Genomic DNA, 24,863 nt, shown 5'->3' on the forward strand with positions numbered 1-24,863 from the left:
AGTCCAAAAATCGGACACGTTAACGGAGCACTGAACTAGGCCCTCTCGGATGCCATTTGTTTCACTACGACTCCTTTCAGCTGCACACCCCTCTTCCCCAGCGAGATAACGGCTAATAAAACGCTTGAGGTGGCGTTTTGAAAATAAAAACTTAAAAATGTTTAGTACACGGTATAAAGATAATTATGAACCTTTGATTGATATCCACACATTTTTTGCGGAGACACATTCCTGCTCCCCACTTGTATTGGAGTGAACGAGGATATCTTCTTCCGGGCCCCGTGATTTGAGGGACCCGTCCACAGCCCACTAAACCGACTGCAATACCAGGCTTGGCCTCTGAGCACTGGTGGATTCCGGAAATATGCACCAGTCCCGGGGGCCTGGATATAACGGAGAATTGAGTTACCATCATAGCAAACCTTTATCAATCAATGTAGTGAAATGGCGGGAGGCAACCTTGAATTTGCAGATATTCTCAAGAGAAAGCGCGTCAAGTTGACCCTGAAAACCGCATGCTACTTTGGCATTGTCCAGCGAATCAACTCAAACAAATCAGTGACTTTGACGGATGGTTAGTAGTTGCTGTTTGCATGAATTACTGAGTCGAATTACAAGTTCTTGGGTCGAAACAAGAACTTGTTTCGCCCGTTCTTGTTTAGACCCAGAACGGGCGAAACAAGTAAATACTACGTTGTATTTAACCATAGTTGCTAATGCCGTCCTACTGAAACCTTACAGTCTTATGAAACCAATCGTCTGTTTAATCAGCAACTGCTACCTTGCATATGAGATAACAAGATCATATTTTTTTGGGAAGTACATTACATCCTGTCGCGTAGAAAATGTGGAATCTGTCATTATTATTTCATCATCATCTCATTACCACTCAGTTGTCGATGTCAAGGATGGAAGAAAGTTCCCTGGGGTGAAACTTTTCTTTGGCCACGAGATTGTGAATGGTGAGTACTTAGCGACATTAAACAATGCTTTTATTATTGTCTTAATACAATTCGTCAGTGGCCCAGGCAGAGCCAGGTTTTTATGGTTAGTTTCTTTAAAAAAATGTATGTTTAAGTTCACATGTATTGTATCCGTTACAGTGGAATTCTGTGGGGAAACAAACGGTATCAATGGGTAAGTAAATGACTGATGGGTAAGGGTGAACATTATGGAAGACAAGATTAGATCTACAACACATTTAGTATTGCAAATAATCTACAAGATATTGCAATTAATCTGCAAGAGTCCTTTCTGCAGAGAAATATTCATCCCAGAGAGTGAAGGTATTCTGAATGTGGAAGAGTTTCAGCCTTACAAAAAGAACATAATTTGTGGTGAGTTTTTAAAAAGGAGGAAGACAGACTTTGAACACTTTAAAGTATTAATCTTGTTTCATTTGGCCTAAGGTTATGAACATATATTTTGCTCCTAGATAATGATGATGACGCTGATGACGAGTACGTGAACTTTCAGGTCATCGATGAGTTTAATGAGAAGTTTGGACCTGCTGTAAGTTTCACACTGAACGCTTTCCTTCTTAAACCTTCTGCTTTGATGATTATGGGGAGCTACATCTCTTTCTGTCTCTGTCTGTCTGTCTGTCTGTCTCTCTCTCTGCTCTCTCTATACTGCTCTGTCTTTCTGTCTGTGTCTCTCTGTCGGCCTCTCTCTGTCTCTCTCTCGTAGGTGATGCACATTAAGAAGCAGCATGTGATCGGTGTGGCAGCTGATGGAGTGGAATCGTTCCAGCATGGCAGACTCTGCTGGCTTCAGGTAAAGACAGGTTCCATAGGTATTTCACTGGTTTGCAAGTCAGTTTGAGGACAAATCTAGGGCCTCAATCAAGGGTTGGCATAACTGTCCAGAACACACAAATTCAAAAGGGCCTGAATTGAATTATAGCTACAGCAGTCAACCGTTCATCCGACAGACTTCACACTTGACGGGTGGACTGCTGAGGACCGAAGGAAGCGCAGTGTCGAGTGTGAAGTTGTTTGGACGAGCACTTCTTGAGAAAGCTGCAAGCAGCGATACCGAAGCCCAAGCCATCGGCCCATTCTTAACAAGCACACGTTGAACTAACTAGCGTGTGGGGTTCAGGGTTAATTAACGCTGTATTCACCCGTTGTTTGCATTATGTACATGGCAGTCTAGAGAGGGTGGTCTTGTTTGGAAGTGTTATGCCGAGTCTTATCCTAGCTATCTTTGTTAAATTAGGGGAAAGGGATGCATCATTTTTAAACAAGGTATATTCATTTCGTAGATTGCAACCAAGAACAGGGTATACCTCTTTGACATCCTGTTGCTCGGAGCTCAAGCTTTCAAGAACGGCCTCTCCATGATCCTTCAGAGCCAGCGGATGCTCAAGGTAAGGTCTGAGCCAGACATCAGTGCTGGAACGCCACAGCCTTGCCTGAATGGTCAGTGTTTGTATGCTGACGCCCCCACATGGGATTGAATGTTGTCATGCAGGTCGTGCACGACTGCCGAGGCGTTGCAAGCAGTCTGCTGGCGCAGTTCGGAGTGAAGCTCACAAACGTCTTTGACACGCAGGTAATGAAATGAGCAGGCTTTAATGTGACCAAACCTCAGTGCAACAGAGAGTGCACTGCACTCTCTGTTGCACTGAGGTATGTGTTGCATGTCATCTTATAGGCTTTGTTTCGACCACCCTCAGGCAGAACAGGGTTTTGGTTCTTACTGTACCGGCTCTCTCCAGGCCCTCATTCATTCAGGTTGAGCTCTTATATTCACCCGAATATGACCTTGGTAACAAGCTCAGATTTATCCACCGGTTTTGATTTTGTTTGGAGTGAAGCAGTCGTATGCAGATGTATTGATGTCACACCCAAACAATTGCCTAATGACACGTTAGATTGCTGTAGGTCAGATTTAGAGCTATTATATGAGTGTCTTTTATTTTGAATATATAGTCCCAGTCCACCATCAGCTATTAGCGAGGGAAATGCGCTGTGTGAGTTGCGATTTTGATCTGACTGCACCTTCCTCTGCATCAGCTCATTTATATTTTAGACCGCTCCCGGCTTATTTCGGACAATTCGTGGGCTAATTCTATTCTGTGATTAGGTTGGGTAATCTGCCCTGTCTGTCAATCACAGGCGCCTGAACCGCAACACATCCCAATAGTGGAGAAATGTAGGGAGGAACAGGGGAAGAGAGGGAGTGGGCATTTTCTGGTTTAGTTTTGATCGTGCTCTTTTCTGCCCTCTCTCTTTACAGCTCTGGAATCTCACCTACAGCAGCTCTGACATTTCTTCAGCCTCATAGCATAATTGCATGAGTAACATTTTAAGATTCATCTTGTACTTAGCGTCATAAATGCAGAGGCAGATGGTGATTATGGAACGTAAAAAGAACTCTGATTGGCTTAGGATACAGCCACTGAGGCACAGTGAATCAGCGGCGTTAGGAGAGGAGAGTTAGGTTAGATATCACAATTTGGCCAAACTGTGCCATACGCAATTATGCTTTGAGGCTAACGATAGTATAGTATTGATTCTATATGTGGGTTTCTATGTCTGCATGTCCTATTTGAACAGCAGCAGCATTAGCTCTAAAGATGACAAAAGACAGAAAAAGCAAAGGGGATTCATTTAAGTGTATCCAGAACAACTAAATGAACCCCTGCATTGATCTTTCCCTGAGTTGGAACGGTGAACTTCTGCTGCCCGCATGAGTGTATTTATGTTATTTTCTTTGGAGGTGGCAGATGTGATGTGCTTCCTCTCGGACACGGGCGGCTATCTTCCTGACCGGGTCAGCACGCTGCAGGAGGTGGTCAGCACGTACCTCAAGGTGCCCTCCTCCGGACTCTCCTCTCTTCGGATGAAGACAATGCTCAGCAAGGTACACACCGCCACCTAGTGGCCAGCAAGGGGAACGGTAACATGGCAATGTTTACAGTGTGATATACAAGCAGATATCATCTGTTTGTTTTGGTGAATGTTACATCCTGATAAGTGTTCCCTTCTCTTTCTTTTCAACTTTTAAGTTTTTATTATTTTATTTTTTCAGTTTAACTTTAAGACGGCTAATAAGAACGGCTTACCCTTCTATCTGACTGAGTAGGACTAAAGGGCCTAATTGCCTAAGTCATATTTTGGCCAAATTGTGGTATCTAAACTAACTCTCCTAACGCTGCTGATTCACCGTGCCTCATTGGCTATATCCTAAGCCAATCAGAGTGCTTTTTAATTTCCATAATCAATATCTGCCTAGGTGACGCTAAATACAAGATGAACCTTAAAATGATGAAGCTATGAGGCTAACGATGTGCTTCATTAAATTCTTCCAATTGTCATTTGCATCGTGGATAAAAGGAAACCTTAAAATAATTACGCTTGAGGATTAACTGAACCTTTATAACGTGATCGTGCCGACCCAACCCAACCCTGTTGTGCTCTGCTGCTGTGGGGTGTCCCAGGAGGAGAGGGAGATGTGGTACGCCCGTCCGTGCCCTCTGCCCCTGCTCAAGGTCATGGCCCTGGGTGTGATCCACCTCCAGCCCCTCCGGCTGGTGCTGCTGGACGCAATGATGACGGAGTACCTGGACCGAGTCGACTCCTACCTCAGCAACAGCCTCACCGAGCCTGGCGCCGTCGGGCACATCACCATGGTGCGTTCCTACACCCACCGTCTCTTTACACGTGGTGCCGCACTCTTAAATGTTTGTATGGTGTATAGAGGTTGTGCTCCAGGACCGAACCTTGTTTGATCCTGGAGCAGGGAGGGCTTGGCTTGCTCAACATTTTTGCATTATGTAACGGTAGTGCAACATTATTGTAAAGTAAAGTTGTCTATTTTAGGATATGGTAGTAGTACAGAAAAAGTGTGTGTGTGTGCGTGTGCGGTCTGATCGTGTGCGTGTGCGGTCTGATCGCCAGCGTGCCGCGGGAGGAGGGGTGGGGGGAGTTACGTAAACTGTAAGCTATACAGTTAAAATGTCGTGGATAAAAAATTATAAAAGAGTAAAAATTGTATTTAAAATATAACAACATTAATATTTTATAGCAATGTCTCTAAGAAGAACAACAACCCTAGTTTTTGTACCCGTGCAAAAATATCACCGCATCATGTACCATTTGACAATATTATCTTATCTTTAATATCACAATCCAAACAATATCCATAATGCTGAACTACTCTTGTGGAGCAAAGAGCAAAGTTCTGTTGAGCAGCGGGTACATGGAGAACGGAGATCCATGGAAACACAGCAAAACCTAGACTCCATCAAACGTAGCCTCCATCAAACGTAGCTCTCCGCCTCCTGCCTATTATTTCCCTGTACATCGATGTTGCTTGCTATATTGTAAAGTAAATAAGCGATTGTCTGCGAAACACTGGACATATTCATGGTCCTGCTTTGTTGAATGTGCGCATAGGCCGGAGTATCCACCCATCTTCGTATGACCGAGCTTCTTTGAATATACTGGCGGATCCGCATATTCAGCAAAGCAGGACATGAAGCTCTGTGTGTTTTTGTTTATGGAGTAAGTTAAGAAAATCGCCTTAATATCGGCGCAGGAAAACAAATAGTCGACCATCCCTTCAATCGCCAACACACCATTTGATGGCAGATTGGCCCAAGCCTAGCGTGTGTACGTGCGTGTCCACAGAGCAACGTGTTGGAGCTTCCCAGGGAGCTGAGGGAACTGGAGCACCTGCGGAAGGACCGCAAGCGCCACGCCCTCGACCACCTCTACCTCAACCAGCACGGGCTGCTGGATCGCTTCAATCCCCGGGCCAACCACCCACCCGAAGCCACGCCTCAGTCTAAGACCCCGCCCATAACCACGCCTCAGACCCTGCCCATAGCTAAGTCTCCCTATCAGACCCCGCCAATAACCACGCCTCAGATCCCGCCAATAACCACGCCTCCCTATCAGAGCCCGCCCATATCCCAGCCTCAGACCACGCCCACAACCACGCCTCAGACCCTGCCCATAACCACGCCTCCCTATCGGACCCCCCCCACAACCACGCCTCAGACCCTGCCAATAACCACGCCTCGGACCCTGCCCAAAACCAGGCCTCTGTTTCAGACCCCACCCATAGCCACGCCTCTGATTCAGACTCCGCCCACAATAGCGCCTCTGTTTCCTTCCACGCCCATAACCAAGCCTCTGTCTCAGGCCCCAACCATAAGCGCACCTCTGTTTAAGACCGCCATGCCTCGGATCCAGGCAGAGGCCCCAAACAACGTGCCACGCTTGGAGCCTCCGCCAATCGAACAAGCATTCAGTTTTCTCCAAATGGAGGCACCTGCAAGCCGCCCTCAGCTAACCAGGGGGTCCTCCCTGCAGTCCACTGCCCTGATAACCGCTGGGTTGGCCGCAAGCCCTCCCCCTGCAGTCCTGGGTCCGGCTCCTCCCCCTGCAGTCCTGGGTCCGGCTCCTCCCCCTACAGTCCTGGGTCTGGCTCCTCCCCTTGCAGTGGCTCCCAGGCCGTCCCTGTCTCCCAGCAACCCTGGAATGAGAGAGTTGATGCTGGGGCGAATTGGCAGGGGAAGGCCCCTAAGTGAAGCCCCCCAGGCTCCCCCTTTTGCGCTCCCATCGTTTGGGAGAGGGTTGTTGCTCCAGAAGGCCCCGGTCTCGAGTCCGGTCCCCCAGGATTGGCACCTCCCTTGGGCCTCTATGGATAATCAGATGTCTCCCAGTGCCATGCCGTGCCTGGTTAGAGACACTGCGGGCCCCCAGGACCTCAGGGCCGCTAGGGACCTGCAGGGAGTTGTTCCCGGCCTGGGAAGAGGACAGTTTAAAGTGTCCATCAGTCCCTTCTCCCCAACTCTCGGTCAGTCCTTTGCCTCCTTCAGGAGGTAGAGGGGATTCTGAGCCACAAACCCACGTTCCTGTTTGCTGATCTCGTATTGCATGTTATTCTACACTAGGCCAATAGATGGCAGGAGATGTTTGTTTCATTTTTGCTGAAAAGATTTTGCCTGTTCCAAAGCGTTCTGTCTTTGGTTTCATTATATTCAGCGTGATGCATAACTTGCAGTGTTCTGAAAAATATGTTACAGTTTGGTTTTTCCTTCCTCATCCGTTTTTTGTGATTTGTACTACTGTTAAGCAATCAGAAATGCAGTTATCATTACCAATATCTGTTTGTATTGCACCCTGTGTTCTTAAATCTTACATCCATTCCATACAAAGTGTGTGTTTTCTTGGTCAATAAATAATCCCGTTCTCTGTCGGGGCACACATTAATTACAAATGGCATAAAACATACTAAAACACGCACACAGCCTGTCAGGTCCTTAATTCAAGCTGTGAGCTCAGAGGACCTTGATGCCTTTGCTGTTAATTGAACAAAAGTCGTTCCCGGACGGCTCTTTTGATTACTGAAACCATTAGACTTGGTGCCAGCTGAGCTGTGATATGGCTCATGAGGGCCCCTTCAAGCTCCACTTCAACGACGGAGACCCTGTACCTGTTGGAAACGTGTCACACGCAACTCCCTAATATGAACCAGAACCAATTGGATTACACGTATGTAATATTGGCGAGTGATTCTAATTAGATCTTAGATAAATGTTGGTTAGAGATCAAACCTAGAGAGGAACAGACAAAACACAGAAAAACAACGTCAGCCAATGTCGGACGCTCCCGTGGCAAACGGGGGCCCCCCCGCTGCATTAATTGCGTCTTAGTGCCATGGTTATCTACATAGAGCGCGGTGGGCTGGTGCCAGCGCGTTCTAATTGAAAGCATGAAACAGATAACGCAGGGTTTTAATTAACTGGGAGGAGAGCTGGGAACAAAGCCTGCTCCTCTCCCCTAGCAACCAGCTCCTCCTCAGCTTCTGCTGACGTTAAGGCTGGACCCCTCCCATGTGGTTCCCTGCCGGCCTCCTGCTCCACCTCCAAGCGGCCCATCGGTGTAAATGACAAAGTAGTGAAGCTACGTCTCGTACGGGGTTGATGGTGGAAACGGGGGAATGAGGTTGGGTTTTAAAAACAAATTCTTGATGGTTATGTTCCGTCGACTCGCTTCACACAGTGGGTAACGATGTTATGACTAACTAATCCGTGATAGTTTTGTACTGTTGGCTTGCTTTAGGCAGTGGGTAACGATGTGTTTTTAAACGTGAGTTACAAACTCATTCCTGATGGTTTGGTTCCAATGACTCACTTTAGTCCCCCTCCCATCCACAATGTCCTCCGTGTGCCTGTCCGGTTGTAGAGCTCGGAGTGGACGCCTCCCGGCCTGCGTATTTATCTCCTCTCCCTGTCCTGCGCCTGTACCTGCGTCACGTCAGCATAAGGACCGAAGCGGGGAGCCGGTTACTGGTCTCCTCGGGCCTGGGGGGTACGGGCCCCCCCCCCGCTGTCCCTGACAGCCGAAGCGGGGGGCTCTTATTTTAGAGGACCTTGCATTTCCTCGCCGTCACAATAATGCCTTATGAGCTACACTTCCTGTTTCTCAGGCTCGGGAGGAAGGAACTGGGCGCTTGTCACACGGTAGTCACTGCTTCCTCCATCCCTTCCCCCCACCCCCCACGACCCCCCACCCCCTCCCACACCGCCCACCTCCCCAACTTCAGACAGTGTTGTGTCCTTCAGAAGGGAAAGATGACTGCACCTTCGGCATCACCGCAGGATGTTGCACGGCTATTTTTAGAGATGCTCGGAAAGGTAGCATGCAGACATAAACACAAACTTTAGGATGTCCAGCTGTGTTGATTTTTGCATCCCAAAATGGAGGTTCACCGGTCAGTTTGAGTCAATTGTTGTTTTTGACTTTCGCAGTGTTGAAATGGAGGCCTGGGTCCCGGCTGTTATGGTTCAATGTATATAGGTCAGCTATAAACAGTAATTATCAAAACAGAATGTAAATCCGTCGATCCTTTTCCTTGTCTCTCCACTGTGCTTTCAGAAATGATTGTTTACTGGTTAACAGCTGTCATGTGTACTACATGGAGTTTGCCTCCTGTTTTGCAACCACTGTTCACGTTTTCTATGCTTGTATTGTATTGGTACATGGTAAGTTTGGTAAGAATTATTAGTCACAGTCAGAAGCATTCCTCAAACACCACCCTGTTTCCCTAATGGCTTGTTATTAACACCGCCATGTTAGCTGGTTTGCAAAGGCACTTCATTTGATTTCCCAGTTGAGTCAGTAGCCTAACAGGTGCATCTGAGTGTGAGCGCTAGGCTCGGCAGCTTGCGTCCCCGGACCGTACATGATTACATTATGAGGGACACTGCTCCTCAAACTGCTGTCCGTTCTCAGTCCTACCCAGCGGGATGATGCCATGTCCTGCCGCGTTGGCGTTTCTTAGCTAATGCTACGAGAAGTTGTTGACTACAGCTCACACCGGGCTCTTGGTCTGGTGCCTTCAGTTCTCCTGTAGTAAGCAGCCGGGCCTACAGGGTGATGCTCAGAGCCAATCGGACCCGCTTATTAAGAACAAGTGGAGGGGACGGGGGCACAGCAGCAGTAAGCTAATTAGAGCTGTGTTCCTCTGGCCCCACGTAATAATAATTGCTTGGCACTCGCTAGGACACGGCGATATGCTGATCCCCGCGGTCGCCCATGTGTTTATCCTGAGTGTGTGTCTCTCTCTCTTGCTGTGGATCAGTCTCTTGTCTGTTTCTCTATCGTGTTACCATATCAACCCCACACCCCACCACCCGAAGCTGCACTCCAGCCTGGTTAGAATTGATATGAGTTAATATTTAACGTGGGAACGGGCCGAGCTTTCCAGGTGGTCGCTCAGGTGTAGGGCGAGAAAGACCCTCAAATTAGAACATCATCAAATTTTCAACACCACCCCCGCTGATGGTATCTTTTCAGAATGTTAATTTATGCGAAAGGACACACACACACACACACACACACACACACACACACACACACACACACACACACACACACACACACACACCCCAACAGACACGCACGCACAAACAGAAAGGCTTTTAATCATGCTTTGAGATGCATGCTGGGATGCTAGCCCACCAAAGACCTCATTAACGTAAACAGAAACAAACAGGCTCTGTCAGCCTTACAGCTCACTCTAAGTGCTGCTGTGGATGAAGGGGGCAATAGTACAGCAACTGTACAATCTGTGTTTTAAGGGACAATATTTGTTTCATTAAACCTTTATTCAAATAGGTAGTCTCACTGAGATTAAATACTAATTCTTTCAAGGGAGAACTGGCCAGGAAAAACATCATCAATCAAACATTTAGCTTGCACACAAACGAAAACCAAATACACACTTAACATCCGATTAAAAATATATTTTTGGGATTTAGGTACAGACTAAAACACAGGGACAATTTCTTCTACTTCCAAGTTCAAGTCTTTCAGCATCATATGAAGCCAAAGGCATCATATGAGATCAGTTCTGACAATGCAAAGTCTTTCGGGAGGTTGTTCCATGCAAAGGGTGCTGCGTATGTCAAGACGATACATCTGAGGATTTGTCTACAGTAGGGACCCAACCCGAGAACTCTGGCCCAGTGTTGATGGCTGCTCAGAGTTCCTAAGCGTTTTGGCGTGAGCCTGACCAACCACGGTGCGACTGGCCCGCTCTCCCTCCCTAGGGCTCCAGGGATACTCGCTCGCCCAAAAGGAGATAATGGGAAAGCGAGCGGGATGTTAATGGTTCACACAGGCACATGGAAACGTGTCAACACACATGCACATTAACGTTGTAGCAGAAGCCAGAAACCTCTCATCTTTTCATCTCTTTTTTTATATGCAGTGGTTACACTAGCTAGTGAGGCTGCTGTTACTAATATGGATGAGAGAATCATCAAAGTTATAAAGGTTTTAAAGTTTGTTCATCAGTAATTTAGGCGATTAGCCGTCAGAAGAATATGAATCATTCCTCGGAAAATGTGATTAAAAGAGATGACGGCATAGCTTTTGGCAAGTACGGCATAATTAAAGCAGGCATTGTGTATTCAGGTGTGAGTGTTTTTTTTCTTTTAGTGTGTCGGTTTTTAGGTGTGTTTGTGTGTTTATAAGGTCTCTTTGCGTGTTTGTGTTTGTTTTAAGGTGCTTGTGTGTGTGTCAGCGTGTGTGTGTGTTTGTGTGTGTGTGTTGGTTTTTAGCTGGGTGTGTGCCGGTTTTTAGTGTATGTGTGTTTATAAGGTCTGTTCGTGTGTGTCAGCGTGTGTGTGTGTGTGTGTGTGTGTGTGTGTGTGTGTGTGTGTGTGTGTGTGGGCGTGGTGGTTATACCCAGGGGGGTTGGTATTGGGACTCCCTGTGGCTGGTTGAATTAGTGCCCGCTGGTTCAGCCTGCCAGCTGCGCTCCGGCTCTGGCCCTCTGACAGACTGGAGCTGACTGGGCTGCCTCGTTGTCAGGGCCAACCGGCATACTCTGTGTGTGTGTGTGTGTGTGTGTGTGTGTGTGTGTGTGTACACCACAACACAGCGCTCGTGGACCACGCCAGACTCCGACAGCCTTTACAACCCTTCCCTTCACAGGCACGCTGTGTGAGCGTTGTTACTTGTTGTGGGCTGTATGGGTGGATTAGGGCGAGATTAGGTTTGGTAATTAAAGAAGGGGCAAATTACATTTGTGTCATCGGGGACGACGTCAATGCCCATGTGGCATTTCATCATAATTAGAAATTTTCCTTTTGCGACACAAAAACACGTTTTTCGCCCACCCAAGCGTCCCACCAGGCCTTTGAAGTAATATATGCATGCGGGCTGTGTCAACGATGGCTTCCAAACTCCAAATGTAATTAATTTATTTTTAAACCTTTCTGCTCCACACCAAGACCCACCCAACACGTATACAGAAGCTTCTTCTTTCAAGTTCTTCTCTGGTCCTTTGAACGAGCAGCGTGCAGAACAGTCAAAGCTGCTCTTGTCTGAAGAGCAACATGGACTGCATGTCCGACTAAACACGGCCTCAAACGGTCCTTTTTAGCCACGTCGGCTCAATCAAGTTGTAAGACAGCGGCACCATGAGTGTCATCCTGCTTGCGGTGGCAGCGGTGCTCTTGCCAACGTGCGTGTGTGTGTGTGTCCCCCTGGCCCCTCCACGCGCAGTCGGGGGAGGAACCAGGATTCGGTGGGGATTGCGGGCCTTCTGGGCCCTGTGTTTGGCCCAGATGCAGGGGCTCCCATCCAGGCATGGCACTGGGATATCAGAGGGGCCCAAGCTGAGCAGCTGCTATCGGGTTGTCGCAGACAGCTGTATCTGAATATTCATAAAAGACGCAGATTAATGTGTGTTGGGTCGGCCCCCCTCCTGGCGCGCCGACAAGCAGGCCCCCGTTGGAGCCGGGGAAGCGGTTTGTCCAAACGGAGGCCGCCCCAGACATCCAGGGCTGGGCTACATGTCGTGGTCTGCTGGGCGAATGGTCGGAGTCTCTGAACTTTGCCGTTGGGGATGGAAAGGAACTACAGGTCAGGTCATAGCATAACGTTCATAAGCTAACGCTGCTAACACGTGCTACAGGCCCCATACACAACATTTCCGTCTCTCAGATTGAATTCATGTCAATGTGTTTTGACCTCATGTTCCACAAATGTGGGACATTTGTGAGGTTTGAAGGTCTTCCATAGAAAGGACAGAGCAGCTGCGAGTCTACTTCCATGTCTTCGCCGGCTGCCGTGGTGGCTCTGTGCCTTAGCCAGTACTCTGCCCAACGTCACCCCAGTTAATGCTATTCAACCTTCACAAAAAGAATTGGAGGGGCAACGATTTTGGCCGCCGGCCCCTCGTCACCATAAAACGGCCTCTCTCCTGAACCCTGGCCCGAATAACCGTAGCCCTCATTGAGCTGGAGAGAGGGTCGGGCCGCTGTTTGGTCAAGCAGTCTGCTGGCCGGTGTAAATGGGAGCGGCTGAATGGGAGTAAGGAGTGGTTTGGGACCGGACCAGTATAAACTGAGCAGATGGTCTTTACTTCTCTGTTAATAAGTGGAGTGAAACCAGTGGGCACACAGGGAGATTTGTGAGTAAACTGTTTTACCTCCCCTCTCTTTGTATTGCAACGCGGGATGCAAAATGGCTGCTAACTGCGAGGGAAAAACAATGGCAGGGCCCTAATGAGAGCAAAGTGTTGTGGTGCTGCTGGCATGATTAGAATAAAGTGGCGCCGGCTAATTATTAGAACCATCTGATGCGACCGGGGCCAGGCTGCGTTTCATTCTGTTGCAAATTTGCACTCGCTACCCCTTGATTTGAAAATCAATAAAATATATTATAAAATATAAAACACAAGGTCATATAAGGCTCGCGGTCAATATACACAGAAGTTCAATTCAGTACAGCAATGAAGCAAGACTTAAACCGTCCCTCCCAGTTTAACGAGACGTTTATCCGAGCAAGACACATATAACATAGGCAGAACATGTGTGGGTCTAGAGACGAAGGCTTGTTGATCATTAAACAAAAACAAGATAGATAGGTATCTTATCATGGCAACGGCCCATAATATCCATCACAATTGACTCTTGCCTAAGGTGCTGTAATTGGCCTGGCTGTTTATTTAACAGGGCCCCTTATGTCCCTAATAGGCCCCTGAGAACACGTTGAAATACAAACAAAATACCTCCGGCAAAACTCCCTGTTCAGCACGCGTTACAATGATTTGTTCTGCGCTGGGAGGTAAGTGTGTGTGTGTGTGTGTGTGTGTGTGTGGGGGTGTGTTAGTGGAAGGAGAGTGTGTGTGTGTGTTTCTTTGCGTGTGCATTTGTGTGCATGTGTGTGTGTTTGGGGGCGGGGGGGTTGACACCTTCCTCTGGTGGTCCTCTCCAGGGAGATCTGGGTGATTTGTGGAGGAAGCGGAACCTGGTGGCAGAGGAGGAGGGCGGGGGGGAGAGGTGTTCCTCCGTCATTCTCCCCCACGTCCTCTGCACCTCCACAGCGGGAGGCCAGCGCTCTCAGGTGTTGTAACAGCAGGGTGTTATTGAGTGGCAGAGCACTCTCATTCAACCGACATCCTACATCGCCCCCCGACCGACGTGGGCTGTGACCTGCCATTCCACGTGGTTACAAAACAAACAAAAGCTGCCAAGTTGGGTTAACCCAACTTGGTGCGTTAACACATGAACATGATGATAATGAGGATAATGATGTTTGTTTATCAGATCGGTCCGAGATGATTGTTCGTTCAGCAACGATTAATTCTGGTTATTTATACTTGTTGCGATTAACATTGTTTTGGTATGATCCCTTGATACGTGCTTTGTGGCCGTCAATACCATAATGCCGTCTATCGGTTGATTGAGCGTCTAGAGCAGAGGAGAATCCTTGAATAATCAGGCTGCACACCCTTCTGGGTCTAAAAGGAGCTCAGAGGAGTGATTGCCATGTATGTTCTTGGCTGGGATCAAGGTCAAAGATGGTGCTTTGGAAAGTAGGCTGCTCTCTAATTGGATGCAGCAAATTAGCCGCTACAAGTGCCCCTTCAGGTGAAACATTGTGACCTTTTTTCTTCTTCTTTAATTATCCTAATTGCTAACCTGATTTAAAGTGGCAGTGGAAGATTAAACAATGATTATACGAAGAAAAGAAAAACCCAATTAAAACAATTTTAGGGGAAGAAAGAAATATTGTAATGGCGCATGATTAGACAGATTGAAGCCTCCTAGCCAAATCGAGCCTTCTGTTGCTCTGGGCGATTGCACTGTTGAAGCGTGTGTGGCTGCCAAACTGGCCCAGGTATGCATCAATGTGCCCCCACATGTATCGTTGTGCTCAGCTTGAACGCTACGTCCCCCTGGCCCTGGGACCAACCACTCCAACTGTTCCACCCTGAGCTGCTAATAGCACAGAAGGTTAGCTAGCGACATCATCTTTTAGTGGATAACAGTTTAGGCCCCTAGAACTGGGTAATGAGGGCAATGCATGTCATACAGAATGAAGAAACACGTTAGTTAAAAATAATAACTTGTGATACCGACAAGTCATTACTTACTTACTTTAATATTCCTCGATTTAGAGTGTTTTCATGTGCATGTTTTGGCAGGCCAACACAATAACGGAGCTCTTTCTGTATTGAACAGACATCTCTGACCTTATGTATCTTGGATTGGTTTTAGGCTTTCCTAAAGCCCTACGTCTCTTTCTTGAGTCCCTTTCTGTAATATTGTTTTACAAACGATAAGCGAAATATGCTATTCCATCACTGCATTTCAACATGATGGGGTTTGGAAATAGCTTACAGCGCCATAAAAGGGCACAACGCTGCATTAAGGTACAGTTTCCTGGCCAGCTTGTTCCTCTGCTCCCAGGTAGCGGGGCCAGGGCACTTTCCATTTATTATGGAGGCTACAGGGGAAAGAATGGAGGAAAATTGTTTCCAGGTATATGACTTTAATCCGGGCCAGACTTCGTGAGAGGCTCCTTTGCCAGCTGGGGAGCGAGGCCCAGATGTGGGCTCGCAGGGGGAACTAGGAAACAGCAGGGATGGGCCGCGGTGACATAACATAATACAGCCCTGCGCTGGCTCTTCCTGCACACGCGCGCACACACGCACGCACGCACGCACGCACATGCACACGCACACGCAAACAAACACACATGCACGCACATGCACGCAGACACGCAAGGCAAACGCATGCACCCACACACACGCACACATGCACACACGAACACACACGCATCAACGCACACAGGCACACGCATACACACACACACATGCATACACATACACATACAGACATGCACACTGGAATGTGGACATAATTAAATTACTGCAGGGCAATAAACACATCGTAAAGTATTGAGGGTAAGTTTATACAGGAACAACTACATGACAATTACGCATGCAGAATAAAACAACGCACAAAGATGCACACACGCATGCACACACAAACACACACTAGACTCAAAGCAGGTTTAGAAGGAATCTAGACTATTCTTTACTATTACTATTTCACCAAATGTTTATCTATTCATTCATTATTTAGTGGGTCTACTCTCCCCGCTATCCATTTTTCTACCGTTATTCCAGTGCCTTACCGTGAGGTGGTCAAACAGCAGAACAATACACATTGTGAGCACTGACAGTGACAAACCCCCATGGATCTATGAATGGGTCGCACCGGGGGATGACACCCATATGGGGGGAAATGGGTGTAGATTAGCAGGGGAAATGACACAGCTTCCCCCTGATTGAATTGGGTCCCTAGCAGAGCCGCAGATGGAACCTCTGGGGTGCAGCCCGCCGCGTGTCATCGGCTCGCAAACCAAACAAGGAAAAGAAAATGACATCAGAAATAGGTCCAATTTAATAAGGGCCTCCTTTACTTCTGAAGGGGCCCGGGTGCACGCGCACGCTTCAATGTGTGTGTGCGTGTCTGGTTTTGAGGGTGGTTGGGTATGTACGTGTGTCTGGGTGGGTGGGTGGGTGTGTGGATGGCTGGGTGTGTCTGGGTGGTTAGCTGGGTATTTGTGTGTGTGTGTGTGGGTGTGTGGGTGGGTGGGTGGGTGGGTGGGTGTGCATCGTTGTGTGCTTCATTGTCTGAGGCCAGAGCCATGTTGTCTGGAGAGGGCACTATTCTCCTCTGTCCCTTACCGTAATAGATTAAAGAGCCAATGAGCAAGGCACACAACCCACCCCAACCCTTTCCTGCACAACGACCAGAATGTTTTGCGACAGAAACCCCGTCTGGAGTTCTAGGGGGCAATTAATATGGAGATAAGAAGGGGTTTAACATATCGTTAGCTTCATAGCATAATTTCTTGAGTCATATTTTGGCCAAATTGTGATATCTAACCTAACTCTACTCTCCTGACGCTGCTGATTCAGTGTGCCTCATTGGCTGCATCCTATGCCAATCAGAATGCTTTTTACCTTCCATAAACACTATCTGCCTAGTCTTCTATTTGACTTAGGAATTTCTGATGCTGAATACAAGATGAAGCCTAAAATAGGATTTAGAACGATATGCAAAGGTTAGACACACAAACGTTAGACGCTATTCTTATCTGAGGAGCTCATTTTGTTCTTTGACTGAATCTCCTGTGTGGACTGTGAATAGATAATATTTTATTAGTTTTATCTTGTCCATAACGTCCTAACTTCTTATAACGTCTTGACTGCCTAGCAATGGACAAACTTGTACATTGATTACTTGTATTACTTATTGAGTACAGCTTGATTACTGCAATGGTCTCCTTACAGGTCTCCAAAAGGAAGGAAATTACAGCTTTCAGAATGGTAATACTAGAGTTCTAACAAAGACCGCATTTTTTTAACATATTACACCAATTCTTAAATCATTACATTGGCTTCCTGTAGGTCAGACAATTGATTTTAAAATCATGTTGCTAACCTATAAATCCCTACATGGTTTAGGCCAAAATAATTAACTGATATGCTTCCACTACATAAGCCTTCTAGACCATTAAGATCTTCTGAGACCAATCTGTTAATTATCCCCAGAGTAAACACGAAACTTGGGAAAGCAGGATTTAGTTACTATGCAACAAATAGCTGGAATAATACTAATAATACTTTGACAACTCTGACCACTTTTAAAACAAGACTGAAGACTTCCATTTTTGCTTTAGCTTTCTGCTAAATCTTAAATACATTGCACTTTCTAAAATGTTTTTTTAATTAAGCCATTATTTTCTCTTTTATTACTAAAATGCTTTTTTGACTTTGCCTTTTTTATATATTTTTACAATAGAGATACATGATCTGATATCAGAGAGACTGTGCAGTTCCTTCAGGTTGGGTTGGAGTCCCGACGTGGGAATCAGAGAGATACATGAACTTTGAAGGGTATGAGACCCGAGTTCTGTCTGGTTTAGCGTCCTAGAATCCGGGTTGGAGTCCCAGAATCTGGGTTGGAGTACCAGAGAAGGGACCAAGTTACTTTAGATCGGGTAGGACTACCGACGTGGGTACCAGAGAGACTGTTGATCTGATCTTAAATACATTGCATTACATTTGCGTTTATTTTCTATCTAATTTACTCATTTTTTATCTATTATTTTATTTTATTGAATGACAATGTTTCTATATGAAGCACTTTGAGTCTGCCTCGTGAATGAAAAGTGCTATATAAATAGAGTTTCCTTGCCTTACCAATAACATCGTAATATAAGATGTCCTCTTATGTCCTCCTCACACAAAAATGCAAACACACACACACACTCACTCACACACACACACATGCACACATGCACAGACACACACAAATACAAACACTCACTCACTCACTCACTCACTCACAAACACACACCCAGGGCCCTAAAGACCACATAGCCAAAGTAAGTCTGCCAAACCTGCAGCAAAATCTGAGCGAGAGCAAGAGAAAGCCAGTGAATGTTTTGCCCCGACAGTATCGTTCCAACATCACCCACAGAAACATGAACTGCTTCAGCATGAATGCCCCGCCCCTTTCGCCGGCGCCAGCATCCTTCCCTCCAAAATAGTAGGAGCCATGGTAACCGTGCTCCGAGGGCCGCGGGACCTGTGGCAGAGAGGGGCCGGCTTGGCAGAGAGGAGAGAAGGACCGTGGTGTCACTGTGGAGGCTGCCCCACCCAGCCGTGGTTCAGTAGGGGCCAGCGTAGGGACTGTCCGTCTCAGCAGACGGCCATACACCCCCCATCACTGGCTCCCATCAGTGGTTATATATACAAATATACATAAGCCTTGCCATACATTAATATATATTTTTCAAACTTTTTTATGCTTGTATTTCTTACAAATATATAGATTGTACAAATTTGCTATTTGTACAATGTAAATTGCGTGGTTATTGATAAAATATTTCACATAATACAAGTTCTGGCTCCTTTTCCATAATATTTATAAGAAATAACCTATTTACCTTTCTTATATTCATGAGCCTGCCCTTTTTTGACTGAGTCGGCTGTATTTAAACAATGCTACTAACATAGTAGTGATCTTTTTATACTTAAATAGGATATAGGATTATCATTCCTAGACCTTCATGTTGGTGTGCCTTGAGTTTGGGATTGTGCTGTCACTAAAAACAGCAGAGAGCAGTGTCCACTTTAACATTAGATCTTAAGATAAGACTGCATAGGAACCGGGCATGCATGTCAATGAAAGGCCACTAGGAAGCATGTCTAGTTGTAACAGATTCTGCAGTCAGAAATAGTAAATAAGCGTAGCGGGTAGGATGTCCTGTTATTTTCGCCGTGGCTCCGGTTTGATTCTCACCTCTCTGGGAATCAGGATGCTTGGCAGAAATGCATTCACTCCTTCATGCGTTCATTCATTCCAATGAATCATCGTATTCGTCTGTAAGTATTTGTTCCTGTGCAAAAGGAAAGAAAAACCATTGCAGAGACACGCCTGTGATACATTGTGACATAATTTAAAGCAAACATGCTTAGCTTTGCATAAACAACCTGATCCGCAGAACAATCCACTATCCTACGAGGGAGGGACTTTCTTCTGCTTCCCTCTGATTTCCTCCGCTCGCAGAAGGAATACTGTTATTTCACCAGGAACACTGTTTTCCTACGGAATGACCGCTATTTTTCATGCTCCTGATGATCCCCTTCCCTCAAGCCCTGGCTGCATTTCCTTATCAAAGCATTTTTGTTAAAACTGTTACTTACTTGGCCCTGAATCAAAAGCCGTGCGACAGTTTTTTCTTCTTTTCTTTATGTGCGCAGCAAGCGCTAATCTGAAGGTTGTGATCTCCCCTCGGTTCCCAGCATAGTTCAGCCTGGCAAGGGGGCAGCGCAGAGCCAGCTGCCAGGCATGTGAGCGGGGGCCTATGTGTGACCCCTGCTGGGGGGGGGGGGGAAACAAGTCGGAGGCTCAGTAACCAGTCGGAGGCTCTCATGTCACAGCTTTTCGGGGGCATGCCGATGTAGAGTTCGACATGTTTTATAGCAGGCGGTCCCCCTTTTAAACGTATTTATCTTCTGCTCCCTTATGGGGGCCGCGGAGGGGCCCCCTGTGCGAGGACCTTTTGCATTCTGGTGCTGCTCTGCTCACTGTCAATCGGGTTCTCCCCGCGGGTCGTTTCAACATCCATGGGAACACCAGGCACTGACACTCAGAGAAAGCATACTTGTGCAGTACGGTACTCCCCCCCACCCCACCCCACCACAGGCATGCATCATAACAAATGAGTGGGGGGGGTGTAGACAGTTGTATCCATGGATACTGATCGCAAAACCATATACGTCCGCCTGAGCTGTGGGAGAAGGCCACCGTGTGTGTTTCTACAGGAAGAACCTGGGGGGGGGGGGGGGGGGGGGGGGAGAGATACGTGACCTCTCTCAGAGGAGGTCAACCCTTGGTGACCGTGACGAGGTAGGTGAGAGCCGGAGGGCTGATTAAGGGCCAGGATGTTCGTGAAACATCCTCCGATGTTCAGGAATTCCCTCGTTAAAGAGGGTCACGTGTGTGGCCAATCGGAGCAGCGGAATAAACAAGGGCGTGCTCCTCCTGCGACAATAACAAATAAATACTCTTTACTTTTTTTTTGCTTATCGTCGAGGTCACGGTACGAGGTTTTTGCTAGTGAGTTACGACTGCCTGTGCAGGACTTGGTTGGCCTACTCCAAAGGAACCTTCAAAATAAAAGTATGATTATTTTTTTCTTTGGCGATGTTTATTGTGTCCCTCGCCCGAGCTCCGAGGAATCAGGCATAAGGCCAAACCCTTCATCGTCCTCACGAAACAACGAGCGCCAAACGATTTATTTCATGGCAAAACGAGAGAAATGGTCAAACAGGCACTAACACCATGTACAGTAGTTCTCATAGAGGCATTAAAGGAGAAAATTCCTTCTAGCTAATCTGTTTTTTTTAGGTGGGGGGGGAGGGGGGGCTCTGGATAACGTTTTTCATAATGGGCCCGAATTGTAGCAATTAGAATGGACTATTACCAAATCTGTGTGATATGTTGTTCGGGGCCACATCAGAGCCATGTTGTTTTTACTCCCCCCCCCCTGTCCCCCCCCCCTCTCTATGTCTGACAAATCGTTTCCAGCTAATTTACGGCGGTCCGACGGTGGGAGAACAATGCCCCGTGGACGTGTCGCCCCGCGAGCCCCCCCCCAGGAGCCCCCCCCCCCTGCGAGGACCGAGAGGTGCTCTCAGGAAACACTCGCTGAGATAACAAGATAGTACGGAAGGCCGGGCCCCGTGACAACAGAGGGAGGGGGGGGCAGCCCATATGGAGGAAGGGGCAGAGGGGGTGAAAAGGGGGGGATGGGGGGGGGGGAGACAGCAATGTGGAAGAGGAAATGTCCACGTTTAAAACGGGCCTCCTGGAGGCAGGGTCATGGGGGGTGGGGGGTGAATTCAGTCCGATCGGTTGCGTCTAACCATTTTTATTTGGGCGGGGGGTTGTTTATGAGGGGATCCATCCTATCTTTAGGATATTTGAAGACATCGTAGTCAGGAATAGGAGTTGCTTATTAAAACTGAGGGGGGTGGAGGGGGGGGGGGGGGGGGGGATGTCGCTGTGATCCGCACAGCTGTCCGACGAGGAGAATTTTTCATGACGTCACCGACGTTCAGATCCTGGGAGGAAACATCGGACGGTCTTAAGCGTGAAGGTCAGACATGAAAGAGCCACCGTGCGAGGAAGTGTTTGTGTCGGAGTGTGCGCCTTCACGCACGCACACACATCTAAGCATCCACATCTACACACACACATTTAAACACCCACACATTTCAAAGGCACCAAAACACGCGCTCGCACATTTTCTCCGCGGCGTCGGCCTCTATGGCTCTCAGACACGCGAGCCGCCCGCTGGAGGCTTGGAGTAGCCATTTAGGAGTGCATCTGCCAATACTGGGTTGTTTGCCTTTTGCAAACACAGTAATTTCTGGATCATGCGCGGGCTGTAATTACAGATGCCACCTGTGCCTGGTCCACCTGCAGTTATTACCATAAAGGCAAGGCTACAATCTCACACAATTATATCAACATGGGGGAAAAGACGCAGAGCTGGAGTCAGGTTAGCTCTGACTCAGTGCCGTTCCCCCCCGTGTTGGAGATGGTTCCTTGGAGAAGGGCGACTGCGCTATAGTTTAAAGAGACTCTGAGTGCGACACCACAGCACTACCCAGTGTATTCAAAGCAAAACAACAGGTCTTTGTCTTTGTATAAATCTTGCCTAGCGCCGGGTCAGGGTTGAGGCAATACAGGCAGCGTTTGGGACAACAGGATCAGGGATATCGTTCAGTCTGATTGACGAGCCTGCTTGTTTGCACGGGGACCAGTTATAGGCGAGAAGGGGGAACAGGAAGGCGAGCCTTCAAGGCCCGGTGTTTGCATTGTGAGGACAGAGGTCAGGGGTCGCTGCCTGCTCCTGCGCTGAGCGTATTGAAACAGGTTGCTCTCGCGCACCAGTGAGGACTAGAGAGCTGGACATGGCTAGGGAGAGAGAGTGTGTGTTTGTGTGTGTGTGTGTGTGTGTGTGTGTGTGTGTGTGTGTGTGTGTGTGTGTGTGTGTGTGTGTGTGTGGAAGTTAATGCGCAACACCCCTTGTTTGCATGCATTCTTCTATACACTGCAAAGAAAGTGTATGGATACATGAGCGCACACACACACACACACACACACACACACACACACACACACACACACACACACACACACACACACACACACACACACACACACACACACACACACACACTGTAATGTCCTCCCATATGCACACATACAACACTGACAAGTGTATTTTCTGTCCTCGTCATTCTGGCAAATTCGCTTAAGATGGTGTGGAAAATGGGGCGTGGCCCAGGACAGCCAATAAGGTGCTTGGGTAGACAGGGGGGCTGAGGGCAGACAATGTATACAAGGAAATCACCTGATGTGAGGGGGGGGGGGGTCCCATGTACCATGCAGCCCCCCGCACACCAACACATGCTCACATATACACACACACACACACACACACACACACACACACACACACACACACACACACACACACACACACACACACGCATACGCATACGCATACGCACACGCACGAATACACACACAGCGCAGGTGTTTCCTGAGCCTTTGCTTTCTCATTCAGCCTCCTTCTATCCCTCTCTCATTTCGCTTTCTCCCCCCGCCCCCTCCCCTCATTCATTCCTCTTATCGCCCCGCTTCAATATGTTCCTTGCTATTTTTTCATTTACAGGTTTATTGGTTTTTATATGGTATTTTATAACACAACTGCCTGACTTGTGATCAGCCAATATCCCTCTTCAGCAAACATGCTGGCAAGTAATACAAATACAAAGGCCAGTGAAAGTGGCTGGTGAGGTGCCATCATCACACGAGCCGTAAAGATAGCAGCGCCTTGCCGCCCGTCGCTAGGAGAGCTTTCAACGCCTCACCGCCAACATGTTATGCTAAGGCCTGTGCCTGCTGATAAAGGACCTTCACCTTCTGCCAGGTGAACGCTGGGAAGTGCAGAGTGATTTCAGATGTAGTCAGGCAGACCGCACAGGCAGATGGGCAAACAGAAAGACACACACTGATAAGGCTGCACTAGCCCCCCCTCTCTACTCTGTAATGTGTGTGTGTGTGTGTGTGACCTCACATCTGTAGGTGTATGCATATTTGCGTGCATTTTATTAATACACCTCTAATTCTCTCTCCTTTCTTTCTCCCTCTCTCCCTCTTCCTCCCCCTCTCCCTACATCTCTCTCTCCCTCTCCCTGTTTCTCTCTCCCTCTTTCTCTCTCCTTCTCTCTCCCTCACTTCTCCCTCTCTCGCCCTCTGTCTCACCCTCTCTCTCTCCCACTTTCTCACCATCTCCATCTCTCCCTCACTTCTCCCTCTCAAACCCTCTCTCTCTCCCTCTTTCTCACCATCTCTCTATCTCTCTCTCCCTGTCTCTCTCACCCTCCCTCTCTCTCACCCTCTCTCTCTTTCTCTCCCTAACCCTCTCTCCCTCTCTCCCTCGCACTCACCCTCTCTCTCTCCCTCTCTATCTCCCTCTTTCCCTCTCCCTCTCTTTCCCTCTCTCTCCCTCTCTCTTCCTCCCTCTCTCCTTCTCTCCCCCTCTCTCTCCCCCCTCTCTCCCTCTCTCTCCCTCACTCTGCTGGCCAGTCTGGGATTGTTTTTTGCGCTGTCCAGTGAGGAAGGAAGTCGGTGTGAGAAAGTGCCTGTTTTTTTGGAACCAACAGGAATTGGCCTCATCACAAGCGGTTCCTTTTTTCGCTGCTGGAACAATGCAGTGGCGTCACACCCCTTGACTGGACCTTGCGTTTCACATGGAAAAAAAAATGTTCCCATAAATCCGCTCCCAGGCTCAGGGTGAGTTTTGAGGATGGGGGTTGAGGGGTTGAGGGCGGGGAGGGACCAACAGTTTTGGGGGGGGGGGGGGGGGGGGGGGTCGAGGAGCAGAGGAAGGGGTCCGTCGGGGTTGAAGGCTGTCGGCGAAGTGCAGTGAACCCAGCGATGGATTCATGTCCCCCCCTGCTACTGCTCCCATAGAAGGGGGGGCAGGAATACATGCAGTGACCACAGTGAAGGGGAAGAGCAGTTTGATGGATGCATGTGCCACAGGAGCGCTCTGGAAAGCGCTTCGATATAAGCCCTCCAATACACACCCCTGTGATAAGAAAGAGCAACCGTGTTCAGCAACACACACTGAAAACCTACCATGTATGTAAGTAATTAACCATGACAGGGTGTCCGTGACTGACAAATAACGCACTGCCTTTTGAAAGTTATTGACCAATGAGAATCAAGTGTTGGACAAAACGGTGGTTAAACATATATAATTGAAATGAGCTGCGTTGGGCAGGCGCCCTCGCATATTGGTGTTATTAGCAGACCTCTCCCGTGGTCTAATGACAGTCTGCGGTGGCCCCAGACGGCCTAGCGCCCCCAGGTCTGACCATGTGGATGAAGGGATCAGCAGGCAAGTAGCGTGTGCCAACGCTGCTCTGCTATTAGACGA

General features: G+C 48.0%; 1 protein-coding gene across 1 annotated transcript; it reads left to right on the plus strand.

Moving 5' to 3' along the window:
- The first annotated feature begins 332 nt into the window (after positions 1 to 332).
- Positions 333 to 7,207, plus strand: exd1 (exonuclease 3'-5' domain containing 1). The gene is made up of 11 exons (XM_056590160.1): positions 333 to 574; positions 894 to 962; positions 1,104 to 1,137; positions 1,261 to 1,337; positions 1,436 to 1,512; positions 1,690 to 1,776; positions 2,267 to 2,371; positions 2,476 to 2,556; positions 3,727 to 3,870; positions 4,448 to 4,639; positions 5,640 to 7,207. Exons 1-11 carry the CDS (start codon positions 445 to 447, stop codon positions 6,840 to 6,842), a joined length of 2,199 nt encoding a protein of 732 aa, XP_056446135.1. The 5' UTR covers positions 333 to 444; the 3' UTR covers positions 6,843 to 7,207.
- The last annotated feature ends 17,656 nt before the right edge of the window (positions 7,208 to 24,863 follow it).

The sequence above is a fragment of the Gadus chalcogrammus genome, chromosome 5 (assembly GCF_026213295.1).
Source record: "Gadus chalcogrammus isolate NIFS_2021 chromosome 5, NIFS_Gcha_1.0, whole genome shotgun sequence".
Lineage (NCBI taxonomy): Eukaryota > Metazoa > Chordata > Actinopteri > Gadiformes > Gadidae > Gadus > Gadus chalcogrammus.

Coding starts and splice junctions, on each gene's coding strand:
- exd1 (XM_056590160.1), top strand. CDS start 445: ATGGCGGGAGGCAACCTTGAATTTGCAGATATTCTCAAGAGAAAGCGC. Junction 2,372..2,475: donor AGAGCCAGCGGATGCTCAAG/GTAAGGTCTGAG, acceptor GTTGTCATGCAG/GTCGTGCACGACTGCCGAGG. Junction 2,557..3,726: donor CAAACGTCTTTGACACGCAG/GTAATGAAATGA, acceptor TTTTCTTTGGAG/GTGGCAGATGTGATGTGCTT.